General features: G+C 34.9%; 1 protein-coding gene across 39 annotated transcripts in view; it reads right to left on the reverse strand.

Annotated features, from left to right (window-relative positions):
• The window catches only part of Clasp2 (cytoplasmic linker associated protein 2), a 201755-nt gene that overhangs the window by 158426 nt on the left and 28062 nt on the right, over nt 1–15267 (reverse strand). For all 39 annotated transcript variants that reach the window (XM_058576652.1, XM_058576658.1, XM_058576640.1 and 36 more), the window contains exons 5-6: nt 14357–14432; nt 12617–12714 (exon numbers count right to left, since the gene is read on the reverse strand). In XM_058576652.1, coding sequence (XP_058432635.1) covers nt 12617–12714; nt 14357–14432 — 174 coding nt within the window. The remainder of the gene's footprint in view (nt 1–12616; nt 12715–14356; nt 14433–15267) is intronic.

Genomic DNA, 15267 nt, shown 5'->3' on the forward strand with positions numbered 1-15267 from the left:
TGGGATATGTTGTGAGGGAAAGAGTAATTTCATTCTTTTACAGGTGGACATTCAGTTTTTACAGCAATATTTGTTGAAATGACTAGTCTTTCCCCATTGAATGATCTTAATACATCTGATGAAAACCAAAGGCTTTATAATTATGTGTTTATTTTTGAACTCTCAGTTCAGGAGCATATGATCAGAAATTATATGTTTAAAAAAATATCGGACAAATAAAAAATATATAATTATTACCTTTAAACTATTTGATTTAATGGCTTTATAAATTGTATTTCAGTTGTTTTAACAAAAAGAATGGCTTTGATATAAATATAAAGGTAAACAAAAACAGAACTTTAACTTTAGAGGGCTGTATCCAAAAGGAAATTTGGAAACCACAAAAAAATTTGAGAGGCAAAAATATCTGTTCTGAAAAATCAAAGACTGTAACCACTATGACAAAAGAATATCTTGTTTCAAATGAATGCAACACTATAAAGTTAACTCTTGAGACTATATACTGGTGGAAAAAGTGAAACATCTGGTAAAACTGGGGGGGGGGGGTTGCAAAATTAATCCATGCTTTTCCCTGCAAAGGCTAAAAAAATCTTTAATATGCATCCAGTATCTTGAGGATTCAAAGTACTACCTACAAAACAATAAAGGTTTATATAAATAAATAAATAAATAAACTTGTTACTTGAAAAAGCAAAGCTTCATTAAACACTTGAAAAAGCAAACCTTGTGTACCCACAAAGAGTTACTCCCAATACCCTACACCTGCTAGCGAAGCATCACCAAGAAGAACAATATAAGCGCCAATGGCCAATGGCCTAGAAGTCAAGAAGCCTTCAGCTTCTCACCAACTCCCTACCAAAATTCTGGGTCTCAGAGTCTTCATCTGCCAAATGACTAGCCATGTAGAAGAAGGAAAAATATATAAATAAGAATGGCTAAGTAAATAAGTTATTGGCTTATTTCAGTAACAAGCAATGACTACCTGCATGTGATAAAACTCTAACAAATTTTTTTTTCTTTATTCTAAGCACATATGTATGCATTCAGTTTAAAACAAAGGAAGCATTGAGGAAAGATGTTTTCAGTAAACAGTGTTGGATCAAGTGGATATGGAGGAAAAGTATCTGAACTCCTGTCACACCACCCACAATAAAACTGCAGGTGAATAAAACTGTAAGATAATCACACAAAAGAATTGCTTTGTGACCAAGGAGACATTTTCTGTTTTTGTTGTTGTTGTTGTTGTTTGTTTGTTTATTTGGGTTGTTTTTTTTTTTTTAGTTGTAGTTTGACATAATACCTTTATTTATTTATGTTTATGTGGTGCCGAGGATCGATCCCAGGGCCTCACACCTGCTAGGCCCACTGAGTCACAACCCCAATCCCAATCCCAAGAGGACATTCTTAAAGGCAAAGATTTATCAAAAAGGGCAAAGAAATCTCCACTCATAAAGGAAATAACCAAGAACTACATTACAAACTTACACACATCAAAGCTGGGCATGGTGGCCTACACCTGTAATCCCAGTGGCTTGAGAGGCTGAGTTAGGAGAATCGAGTGTTCAAAGCCAGCCTCAGCAATGGTGAGGTGCTAAGCAATTCAGTGAGACTCTGTCTCTAAATAAAATACAAAATAGGGCTGGGATGTGGCTCAGTGATTGAGTGTCCCTGAGTTCAATCCCTGGTACCCTCCCCAAAAGAACTTACACACATCAAAAGACATGAAGAAAGTAAAAAAATCATCATCACAAAGTAGGAGAAGATATTTGAAACAAATATATAGTTGACATTGACTTGTACTCAGCATGGATAAAGGACATCTCACAAATTTATTTCTTAAAAGCACAAACAACTTAGTTTAAAAAAAAATTGGTGAGGGCAGGGGTTGTAGCTCAGTGGTAGAGCACTTGCCCTGAACGTGTGAGGCACTGGGTTCAATACTCAGCACCACATAAATAAATAAATAAAGATATTGTGTCTATCTACAAGTGTGTGTGTGGGGGGGGGGGGTGTAAAAAATGGATGAAATGAACACTTCACAACAGAACACATCCAAATGGCTGATTAATAAGTGAAATGCTATTCTTCTTTATTAGTAACCAGAAATATGCATAATACATCCACAATTAAACCACAACACACCCACTGGAAACCTAAAATTAATAAGACTAAAACTAACAATATAAAATATTGGTGAAAATGCTACAGTGTCAATATCAACTAAATGTAAACATACACTCTGACCCATCAATTCCACTTTTAGGTATATATTTAAAGAGAATGAATTCATATGTATACTAAGACACATACAATAAAGTTATTAGAAAAAGTATTCATAAAAACCACAAACTGAAAACAACTCAAATGTCCATCAACAGTATGCACCCATAAAGTATGGTCTATTCATACAATGTAAAAAACTATACGGCTAAGAAAATGAACATCTATAGCTAGATCCAACAACCCAAATGAATCATAAAAATATAATGTTAAAAGAAAAAAAGGGCTGAGGAGGTAGCTCAGTGACAGAGTGCTTGCCTAACATACACAAGGCCCTGAGTTTGATTGCCAGTACTGCCTAAAAAAACACATTAACTGAAAGAAGCCAGACACAGTAGGCACCATGGCACACAACTGTAATTCCAGCAACTAGGAAGGCTAAGACAGGAGGATTCAAATTGAGGACAGCTCAGCAATCTAGCAATGTCCTAAACAACCTAGCAAGACATTGTCTCAAAATAAAAAGGGCTGGGGATATAGCTCAGTGGTAGAGCATCCTGCATTTAATTCTAGTACACACCCTGCACCCTGCCCCCCAGAAAAGAAACCAGAGACAAAGAATAAACACTGTATGATTCCATGTATATAAAATTCAAAAATAGGTAAAACTAATCTGTAGTGTTAGAAGTCAGTATTGTAGTTACTTTTGGGAAAGACAGAAATGGTAAAGATGAAAAGGGATATGGGAAGGATTCTGGGATGTAATATTTGACTTCCTCATTTGTATGATGGATACATGAGTGTATTCACTTTGTTATAATTTACAAAGCCACATATTAACGATTCATGCACTTTTCTCATGGAGATCATAGTATAATAATTTTTTTTTAATATTTTAATAAAAAGTAATTTCCATCTCCTAGTTCTGGTCTAGTATGTAAGAAGCTTGGAAGTTGCCACTCTGCCCTAACAACAACTAGGAAGTTAAAACAACTAAAAAATCAACAACTTTTCTTAGCTCTAACTATAAGAGAAGCTGGGTCATGTGCATATGTAGCTAGGAGTAGAGCTGCTTAATTACATTATAATTCCACATTTAACATTTTAAGGACTATTAACTATATTCTAAAGTTGATACACCATTTTACATTCTCACGATGATTTCAAACTGGAAGCAGGCAAAACTGAAGAACCAGAATTGATCCCAGCAAAAACCTCTCCAGGAACCTATGCCAGAGCAGGAAAACCAGAACTGTAGTTGACAAACTACTAGAAGCTTAAAGTGGATAAGTCTAGGCCTCAATAACGCCAGAGCAACCAGTCCTGGGGAAACATCATCCCTAATCCCTCTATAATGGCTAATTTGAATTGTCAACTTAATTGAATTAAGAGATGCCTATGATTAAGAGACTTCTGGGTGTGGCAATGAGAGTGTCTCTAGGAATGACTGGCATGTGGGAAAACCAACTGAAGTGGAGACCCTCCCTAAGCGTGGGCAGCACCATAGGATGATGGCTTGGATGAAATAAAACTTGGAAGAACAGGGAAGCAGCAGCAGATGCAAGCTGGATTCTTCCTGAATGGGTTCTTGATTGCTGCTGTGATCATCTGAAGATATCAGACTCTGCGTCTTCACTTTTCAAAACGGACTCTGCCAGTGATTCTCTAGATAGTTTCCAGAAGCCTTCAGTCTCAGACTAGGGAAGCACCCTTGATCCCTCTTGTTCTGGGGCTTTAGCCCCTTTGACTGCACAGCTACTGATTCTTCCAGCTCTCCAGCCTACAGATGGCCATTGTGGACTACCCAGCTTCTAGTTTTGTAAGCCAACCTAATAAATCCCCTTTTTATAATTATACTTCCTGTAGATTCTGTTCCTCTAAAGAACCCTAATACACCCTCCCTATACACATACTTGCTTATTTTATTTACCTCCAGAAGCTCAACCTGGTTTTCAGCATAGGGAATGGAAAATAAACCATTTTTAATTATGCTAGACCATTCTGTTCTTAAGGTCTGCCCTTAGGAGAAACTATTTAAGCAGAGCCTAATCTTCTGGAGTTTTATCAGACTCTAAATGACCTGGGGGAACGGAGCTAGCCAATTCCAGCCACTATAGCTTTCCACAAGGAGGAAAGAGAATACCCAGCTCCAGACCCCTACTGTCTTCTACAAAAGACAAGGGAAAGAGCTGGCCCACTCAACAACCATCCAGTCTTAAATTGCAGGGCAGAGGGAGAAAAGGAAAGGGCAGAAGGAGAGACTGAGAATTTCACAGCTCAGAGGCACAAGTTCATGAAATTACTGAGACCTACTCAAAGAACTATGCCATACCTCCCCTGCTCACTACACTTTACCAACCTAGTGCTTTTAAAGGCCTGTTTATAGCAGTTCCTTTTCTCTGGTAGTAATGTCCAGGTATTAAAAAAAAAAAATACAGAAGGTTTCAAACCAGGTTTAAAAACTATGATTAATAAGTTATGGTCTCTACTTAATAAAGCATTCAAAAGATACGTAAGCACCCAAGAGAGATGGAAATTCTAAGAACACCTTCTCCCCACCAAAAAACAAAAAACTAGTAATAAATGGGCTTATATGTAGACTGGACATTACAGAAGAAAGAATGTCTAGGCTTAAGGATATTTCAATAAATTTTTCTAACACGGAGAAGCAAAAAGAAAAGGACTAAAAAGAAAAACAATAGAATATTCAAGAAACTGATGTTGGCAGCTACAAAAGTAATATACGTGTAATTCAGCCGCATGACCAGCACGCTAGCTTCATACTAGAGGTTCGAAGCATAGAAGTTAACTAGTGAGATCAAAATAAACACACAAAACTCAATTTACCTTTTTCTTTGACCAGGTCTGAGACGGCCCTCCCTCTGGCTCCTGCCTCGAGCCACACAGTGGGGCAGCAAGGCTTACTCAGGACTAGCAGGAGAGAGAGGCAGAGCACGCCAGAGAGTGGCCTTTTATTGGGGAACAAGAAATTCAGGGGAAAATTCCATCCAATGAAGGTCGAGGGGGACAGCATTCCAAAGTCAGGGTCAGTGATTGGTCTCAGGGTCAATGGTCAGTCACACCCCCACACGGATGGGCTCTTGTACCTAGAAAGGGTGGGGATTAGTTCTAACACAGTTTAGCCAGAATGCCTCACACCCAATCAGGGAGGTGCCCAATCACGTGCCAGAATGGCTTCCCACAGTAATGGCAGTAGCAAAAAAAGAAACAGAAAAAGGAACAAAAGAAATGTATGAAACAATAATCACTAAGAATTCTCCTCAACTTAATGTCATAGCAAACCACAGAACCAGGATGCCCAGAGAAAACGAAGCATAAATGCCATAATCACTACACCTAAGCATGTTATATTCAAATTATAGAAAATCAAAGATAAAGAGAAATATTCAAAGAAGCCGGAGGAAAAACACTTTACCTATAGAGGGTCAAAGGTATAAATTATACACAATTTCTCAGGTAGAGAAAAAAACCGACAGAAAAGAACCCACCAACCTAGAATTCTGAACTTAGTAACTAACTATCCTTTAAAAGTGAAAGAGAACTGAAGACTTTCTCAAATAAAAATTGAGGGAATTTGTTGCCAGTAATCCTGTCTTGGAAGCAATGTTAAAAAGGAATTCTTCAGAGAGAAGAAAAATTATATAGATCAGAGACTCAGATCTACATAAAGAAATCAAACATCACAGAAGTAATGAGTAAAGGATGAAAATAAAACTTTAATTTTTTTTTTGTTAATTTATCTAACAGATGTTTTCTCCAAATAACAGCAAAAATGAATTCAATTATATATACTTATGTGTGTGAATGTGGATATATACATATATGTTTATGTATGTTCATGTATAAGTGAAATGAATAATATCAATGACACAAAAGGTGAGAAGGCGATATTAGGATCATTTTATTATAAGGTACTCACCCTTTCTGTTAATGGTACAGTGTTATCTGAAAGTGGACTTGAATTAGTTATAAATGTATATTGCAAACTCTAAGAAACCACTAAAATTTTTTTTTAATTAGTTGCTCAAGACAATACAATGATCTTGACATATCATACATTTGATTCAAATAGGGTGTGAATTCTCATTTTTCCACGTGTACAGATTGCAGGATCACATTGGTTATACATCCATGTGTATACATACAGCAATCCTAGTGTCAGTTGTATTCTGCTGCCCTCCCTATCTCTCCCTCCCCTCTCCTTCCCTCCCATCCCTATTCTCTACCCATTCTACTGTGACACTTATCTCTTTTTTTTCCCCTTCCCTTCCCCCTCACACCATCTTATATATATTTTGTGAACCCATGAGGGTCTCCTTCCCTCTTCCGTACAATTCCCCTTCTCCCTCCCTTTCCCTCCCTCCTCTTTTCCTTGTTTCATGGTAATCTTCTTCTCATGTTCTTCCTTCCTACTCTGTTTTGAGTCACCTCCCTTATATCAGAGAAGACATTCGGCATTTGTTTTTTAGGGATTGGCTAACTTCACTTAGCATAATTTGCTCTAGTGCCATCATTTCCCTGCAAATGCCATGATTTTGTTATTTTTTAATGCTGAGTAATAGTCCATTGTGTATAAATGCCACATTTTTTTAATCCATTCATCTGTTGAAGGGCATCTGAGTTGGTTCCACAGTCTAGCTATTGTGACTTGTGCTACTATGAACATTGATGTAGCTGTGTCCCTGTAGTATGCTCTTTTTAGGTCTTTTGGGTATAGTCCGAGAAGGGGAATAGCTGGGTCAAATGGTGGTTCCATTCCCAGCTTTCCAAGGAATCTCCATACTGCCCTCCAAATTGGCTGCACCAGTTTGCAGTCCCACCAGCAATGTACAAGTGTACCTTTTTCTCCACATCCTCTCCAGCACTTGTTATTGTTTGACTTCATAATGGCTGCCTTTCTTACTGGAGTGAGGTGGTATCTTAGAGTGGTTTTAATTTGCATTTCTCTGATAGCTACAGATGGTGAGCATTTTTTTTGTGTACTTGTTGATTGATTCTATATCCTCCTCTGTGAAGTGTCTGTTTAGATCTTTGGCCCATTTGTTGATTGGGTTATTTGTTTCTAAAATGGTTTTTTAATGTGTGTAAGTGATGTGCTAAGAAGATAAATAAAATGGAATCATTAAAAGCTCAACTTTATGGATAAAAACTATAATGGAAGACAGTAAATTAAATCCAAAATAAGCACAAGGAAATAACAAAAGTTAGAGCAGAAATCAATGAAATAAAAAACAAGAAACTAATAGAGAAAAATCAACAAATTCAAAAGCTGTTTCTTTGAAAAGATAAGCCTCTCACAAGGCAAACTAAGAAAACATATGTTATAGATAGCAGAAATGAAAAATATATATTTCATGGACATTATAAAGATAATTTAAATGATCCTTTCAATAGATGCAAAAAAGCATTTGACAAAACACAACATCCAATAATAACTTTTTTAAAAACAGTAAAGTAGAAATAAAGGGGAACTTACTCAAATTGATAAAAGATACCTACAAAAAATCCAAAGCAAACATGACACTATTGGTTAAAAAAAAAAAAAATTGAAAATTTCTTACCAAAATTAGAAAAAAGCATGTATGTTACCCCCCGCACCTTGCCATTTCTTTTCAACATCATACTAGAAGTCCCAGTCCTAGTCACTATGTAGTAAGACAAAAAAAGGAAATAAAAGGTGTATTTATGGAAAACCAAGAAATAAAACCATCTTTGTCTTTGCAGATGACGTGATCATCTATGGAGAAAATTCAAATTAACTGACAAAAAAATCTGGAATTAGCAATTACGTGACAAGGTTGCAAGATACAAGGATACAAGAGATTTGATTAATTTCCTTTAGAGCTGGCCCTTGGCAAGGACTAATTCCAGGAAACCCCCTTGGATACTAAAATCTGCAGATGCTCAAGTCCTACATATAAAATGTCACAGTATTTATATACATAGGTCAATGCAAATCCTCCCACATATTTTAAATCATCTCTAGATTATTTATTTTATCTAACACAATGTAAATACTAGATAAATAGGTGTTTACTTTATTATTCAGGGAATAATGACAGGAGTCAGTACATGTTCAGTAAAGACACAGATTTTTTTTTCCCAAAAATATTTTCAATAAATATTTCAACCAACTATTTATGGGTAGAATATGTAGATGCAGAACCATGGATGGAGAACATCAAGTGTCTACAAGCAAGAAACAGGTAGAATTTGAAATTAAAAAAAAAAAAAATACTATTTATATTAGAACACACCAAAATGAAATACTTTGGTATAAATCTAAGAAAATACGTATATGAATTACATGAGAAAAGGTACAGAACTCTGTTGAAATCAAAGAAGGATGAAATACAGACATACTCCATGTTTGTGGAAAGACTCAATGTTGTTGAAAAGTTATTTCTTCCCAACTTGACCTATAAATTTTATGCAAGCTCAGTCATAAAGTTATTTTGTGAATATAACAAACTGTTTCTAAAGTTAAAATGAACAGGCAAAAGACCTAGAATAGCTAATATGGAAGGAACACAACAAAGTTGGAAGGTGTTTTAAGTCAGCTTTTTCGCTGCTGTGACCAAAAGACCTGACAAGAACAATTTTTAGAGGAGGAAAAGTTTATTTGACACTCACCATTTCAGAGGTCTCAGTCCATAGATGGCTGACTCCACTGCTGTGCGCCCAAGGCAAGGCAGAACATCAGGGCAGAAGGGTGTGATAGAGGAAAGAAGCCCAGGACATGACAATCAAGAAGCAGTGAGAGAGACTCCTCTGCTCACCAGGGACAAACTATATACTCCAAAGGCATGCTCCCCAATGACCAACCTCCTTCAGCTACATCTTACCTGCCTACAGTTACCACCCAGTTAATACATTTAAGTGGATTAATGCACTGATTAGATTAAGGCTCTCAGTAACCCAATCATTTCACCTCTAAACTTTCTTACATTGTCTCACATGAGAGCTTTTTTTTAAAAAATTTTTTTAGTTGTAGATAGACAAAATGTCTTTACTTACTTACTTACTTGTTTATTTATGTGGTGCTGAGGATCGAACCCAGGGCCTCGCACGTGCTAGGCGAGTGATCTACCACTGAGCCACAACCCTAGCCCTCACATGAGAGCTTCTATGCGACAGCTTATATCTAAACTATAGCTACCTAACCCCAAGACTTACTACAAAACTCACAGAATGTAGAAAAAAATTCTAGTTGACCTTGGGTTTGGTGATGGATTTTTTAAAATATGACATCCATGATAGAAATAATTAACATGCTGGACTTAAAACTAAAAACTTCTGTTCTATAAAGATGGTTGATAAGACAAGCCACACAGATTAGGACACATTATTTGCAGAAGACGTATCTGATAAAGTCTGCTACCCAAAATACACAAAGATTTCTCAAAACTAAGTAGAAAAAGAACAAAATTTCATTTAATGGGCAAAAGATTTGGACACCTCACCAAAAAAAAAAAAATACTGATAGCAATTAGCATATGAAAAAATATTCGAAATTATAAGTCATCAGGGAAATGCAAATTAAAATGACTAAATACCACTACAAAACTGTTAGAATGGTCAAAACCTAAAACAGTGACAATAACATGCTGGCAAAGATAGAGCAACAGGACACTTCATTCACAGCTGGTAGGAATACAAAATGAGACTGCTATTTTGGAAGACAGTTTTCAGTTTCTTACAATATTAAACATACTCTTCCATACAACAGACCATAATAATTATAGCCCTTGATATTTAACCAAAGGATATGAAAACTTAGCCCCATTAAAAAAAACTGACAATATTTTTAGCACTTTTTATTATAATTACCAAAACTTGGGAGCAACCAAGATGTCTCTCAGTAGGTAAGTGCATAGATAAACTGGTACATCCAGAAAATAGAAAAGTATTTGTCACTACAAAGAGATATGCTATCAAGCCATGAAAAGACAGAGGAAACTTAAATCCATATGACCGAAGAAGCCAATCTTAGGATTACATACTGCATGATTCCAACTATATAATATTCTGCAGAAGTTAACTATGAAGATAATAAATGACTAGGGGTTTAGGGGAAAGGAGGAATGAACTGGTAATGCAAAGATTTTTTTAAGGCAGTTAAATTATTCTGTCTGATAGTATAATGGTAGGTAGTATAATGATAGATGGATATCATTATATATCAGTTTAAACTCATAAAATATACAACATCTAGGGTGAACCCTATTGCAAATTGTGGTCTTTGGGAGATAATAATGTATCAATGTAGATTCATCAATTACTGAATAACAAATATACAACTTTGGTAGAATATATTGATAACAGGGATGCTATGTATGTGTGGAAATAGAAATACATTTAGGAATTCTCTATACTTCCAATGTTTCTATGAACCTAAATTTATTCTAAAAATAAAAGTTTACTTAGAAAAAATAAAATAGTAATTTCAATATAAATTTTAAAATATGTAATATGCACACATACACACACACACACACACTCACACATACAAAAAAATACATATGCTGACAGTATTTCTTACATCCAAATAATATGCTACAGAATTTACTCAAATGGAATTCTTGTTAGCCCTGAAAGTAGAAAGTGAATAGATGAACAAATCAACAGAAAGCATATTTACTGGACAATTTTGTTATCAGAAATTAACTGGTACTGAGAAAACTCCACAAGGTAACACAACCAGATATGTATGATGAGACTCATGACAGAATGCACCACTACCTATGACAGTCTTATTCTTCCCAAGCCCTCCCCCCACCAAAAAAAAAAAAAATCTGATGTAATGTCTACATTCAACTATGAATTCACAGGATATGAAGAAAAAAGAATATGTTGAACCATACCATAGGGAAAGAATCACCAAAATCCAGGATATGGGTTTTGTTGTTGTTGTTGTTTTGGTGCTACTAGGGATTGAATCCAAAGGCATCCTACCTCTGAGCTACACTCCCAGTCCTTTCTTTAAAATGTTATTTTGAGACAGCAGCTCACTAAATTGCTGAGGCTGGCCTCAAACTTACAATCCTACCTCAAACAGCAAGTCAAAGGGATTACAGACATGCATCACCATGTCTACCATTGAACATAGGAAACTTTACAGGATAAACTACTGGCTTTTTCAACAAATAAAATGCAAGGAAAAAAGAATGTTGAGGTACGTAATTTTAAAAGATCACAAAATATATCAACTAATTGTAATACTGGACTTTATTTGGATCCTGATTCAACCAAACTGCTAAAAACATGTACATTACTCATACTTATGAAGCAACTGAAAATGTAAGCTCTGCCTAGATAAATTGATAAATTGAAAAAAAAAAAAAAAGATGTGATGATGGATTTATAGTTGTGAATAAATTTTTTTCCTTTAGAAATATATACACATAAAATATCATAACAATTTACATTTACTTCACAATAATAGAGAACAAAGATAAATAGGCCTCTGTATAACACACAAATTGGCCATGAGCTGAAAACTGTTAAAGCTGGGTAATGGGTACACAGAAGTTCATTGTGTTATTCTATTTTAGTATTTATTTGACATATCAAATACCATAATACAAAGTGGAGGAAATCATCTTAACAAATCCCCTTACAGAGTAAATTTCATTATGAAAAGAAGAGAATTTGGTTGGAATATCTTCAATAAAATAAATTCTAGTAAGTAATAAAGAAAAAAAGCACCTCTGAAAAATTTTCTGTTATAACAAATGCTAGTGATATGACTAATTAATGGTTTACTACTCATATATTCTTCTTCTTTTTTTTTTAGTTGTAGATGGACACAATACCTTTATTTATTTATTTGTAATGTGGTGCTAGGGATCAAACCCTGTGCCTCATATGTGCCAGGCAAGTGCTCTACCACTGAGCCACACGCAGTTCCAGCCCAAGCCCCACTACTCAGATATTCCTGGTTTCCTTTTTATTTGACTAGGTTTTAAGAGCAGTGGCTGATTCTTATACATCTTTGTTACCTAATAACTTGTACAATACGTTCAACAGTAGGTACTACTTTACAAATATTTACTTAACTAATGAATTAAAATTTTTACTAAATTCTTACTCAAGCATCTTCCAAATAATGACTTTTACCACCTGGTATCAAAGGATAGTTACCTAATGATGGTATTTAATTATATTCTAAATAATAAATGAATATATAATAAAAGTGACCAGAAATAAGAAGATCCTAAGAACATTGTAAATTGTGCTAATTTATATATGTACCTCCTTTCATACCTTTTGAATTTTAAAACACTTTAAAAGTTTAAACCTTCTTAAAATAAACAAAAATGAAACAAACTTTTAAAACTTGAAACAATAAATAAATAAATTTAGCAAGACTTACCTAGCAGGGGGGATTCCTCTCTCATAAAGATCAATCCTCACTTTCTCTCCTACATGTTTGTAAATCTCCACCATAGCCAATATTGCAGCGTCTCTCACCTGTTAAAGAATTCAGAATTTTTAAAGAAACTTATATATGACACAATGAAATACTTCACCTCAAGGTAATATTACACTAGCAACCAACTTGAAGCTCCAACTTGTTTTAATGCCTCTTAACTCCTAGGGAAATTATAACATGTCATTAACAGAAAACCAAGAGGACAAGCCAAGAAACCTTTAAAGACACCTCATTTTAAACATTTTTTTAAAGATTTTATAGAAATCTAAGAAACTGGTGAATAAAAGTTACTAATGTGACTTTCAAAAATTTTATTTGTAATAAATTTATGTAAACAAATATCAATAACTAATATAAATTATTATGGTTAAATTCATAGAAGCCTTATTCTAATAGTTAAAAGGTAGCGACAACCCAAATGTTCATCCACAGATGAATGCATAAACAAATTGTGGTGTATATGATTAGGATTTTATTAAGACTTAAATGGAAGGAAATTTTTAAACATATTACAATATATATGAACTCTGAGGATATTATGCTAACTGAAATAAGTCAAAACAAAAGGAAAAGTGTTTCATGATTCTATTTCCATGAAGTACCTAGAACAGTTAACTCCACACAAAAAGCCAGCAGCTGGGGAGAACAAAGGGGAAAGAATGGAAAGCTGTCTAATGGGTACAAAGTTTCAGTCTGGGAAGATGAAAATGTTCTGAAGATGGATGATGGTGATGGTTGCCAAACAATGTAAATGTATTTAATTGCACTGAAATGTGAAACATACACTTGAAATGGTCAGAATGGTAAATTTTATGTTGTACATTATTTTACCACAATTAAAAGGAAATTTTTCAATTTCCCAAAGAAAATTACTTTTTAAAAAGCTCTAGTTCCTTTACACAGCTCACTGTCAAAAAGCAAGCGAAAGCTGGATGTGGTGGTGCACACCTGTAGTCCCAGCTTCTTAGGAGACTGAGGCAGGGGAATCACTAGAGCCCAGGAGTGTGAGGCCTGCCTGGGCCACAAAGCAAGACACTGTCTCAAAAAAAAAAAAAAAAAAAAAACCCCACACACAGCAATTGAACAGAACATTCTACAAACCTGTCAAAGGGCAGCTAAGACCTGAAAGAAGGGAAAACCCTACTTAGGGTCATTTAAATGCCTAAGCTATGCCAAAATTTTCACAGCTAAGATTCAACTTCAACAGGAGGGACGAAATCTAGAACATACTCTTGGATTAAGCCTATAATACAGACAGCTAAGAAAAAGAAATAATATACCACTAACACAAATTCTCCCTGTTAAATAAGGTTTTAACTACTACAAAAAAATGTTAGGCAAAAAAGCTTTTATATTCAGGAGTAAAGGAAGCTGACAACCTTTCCTCACAATTAATACACAGGAGGACTATAAGGTAACCCAGAGTCTTTGTGACTCAAACTCAAGAACCCATTATTAAATTTCATCTATCCTTAATACTAGCAAAGATACTGACAAACTACAGCAACCTATGTGGAATATGCTGTTTAAAACTAATCTTAATGTATTTTTTAAAAAGTAAGGTAAAAATCTTTGTTTCATGGCCACCCTCCACCCTTTCTTCTTTTTGTAAAATGGGATAAGAGCACAGAAAAGAAAGGGTAGCCAACAGTCAATACTTGAATATAAATAAAATTTTACCTGAGTATTTGAATCACCAAATAGGATACACAAATGTGGTACCAACTTGCTGATGGCTAGTGGCTGAGCCCCAAAACTAAATATAATTTGAGAAAAAGAGAATTCGGTTTCAATAAAATAGTAAACAAAATATCCTTATGCCTTCTTCTTGTCTATATCAATATGACAATTATGGTAGAGAAGATGGGCACACATCATTAAAACATGAAGGATATGAGACACAAGCAAAACATAATTCTAAACAATGTGAAATATGCAAACTTGAATAATGACACTAAAAACTGTCCATGACCCAAAAAAGCAAAATGCTTAACAAATGGCACTTTTAAACCTAGCAACCTCTCAATTACTTACGAAATCAAAGCATTTGCTTTTGAAAGAGTGATTTTTCTTAGACTGTGGTTCTCAAATAAATATGCAATCCAATGAAATAAGTACATTAAAAGATCATAATAATTTATGATTATTGATATTTGGATGAGTTCACAGGTTGAAAGCAAATGACAGGAGAGCCAAGACCCACAAAAATTGTGTAGACTGGATGCATTTACAAGCTCTAGATGGCAGAAAGGACCATAGAGCAGTAAAAGAAAACAAATGAAAGAATATTTAAGGAAGTAATGCTACAGAAAAAGTTGAAAGCTACTACACACTACCTATCAGACTGCATAAAATCTGAAAAAATAGTCCAAGCAGAACAAAAGCCCCAGTGACATCTATGATGTCTATGCTGTCTAGTTACCTGGAAGAATCTTGTTCAATGTATGATTTTGGTAGCCACCCATAGTGCTCCAGGAAGCTTAAGGCCAAATGGCAAAAGGGGGACGGAGGAGGAAAATGGCTATAATATGTGAAATACCATCAAGTTAAAAACAATCCCAAATTGGATCCACAATAGAAACAGATCCTAA

Source organism: Marmota monax, unplaced genomic scaffold (assembly GCF_021218885.2).
Source record: "Marmota monax isolate L192 unplaced genomic scaffold, Marmota_monax_Labrador192_F-V1.1 WCK01_AAM20220418_F8-fsc00021, whole genome shotgun sequence".
Taxonomy (NCBI): domain Eukaryota; kingdom Metazoa; phylum Chordata; class Mammalia; order Rodentia; family Sciuridae; genus Marmota; species Marmota monax.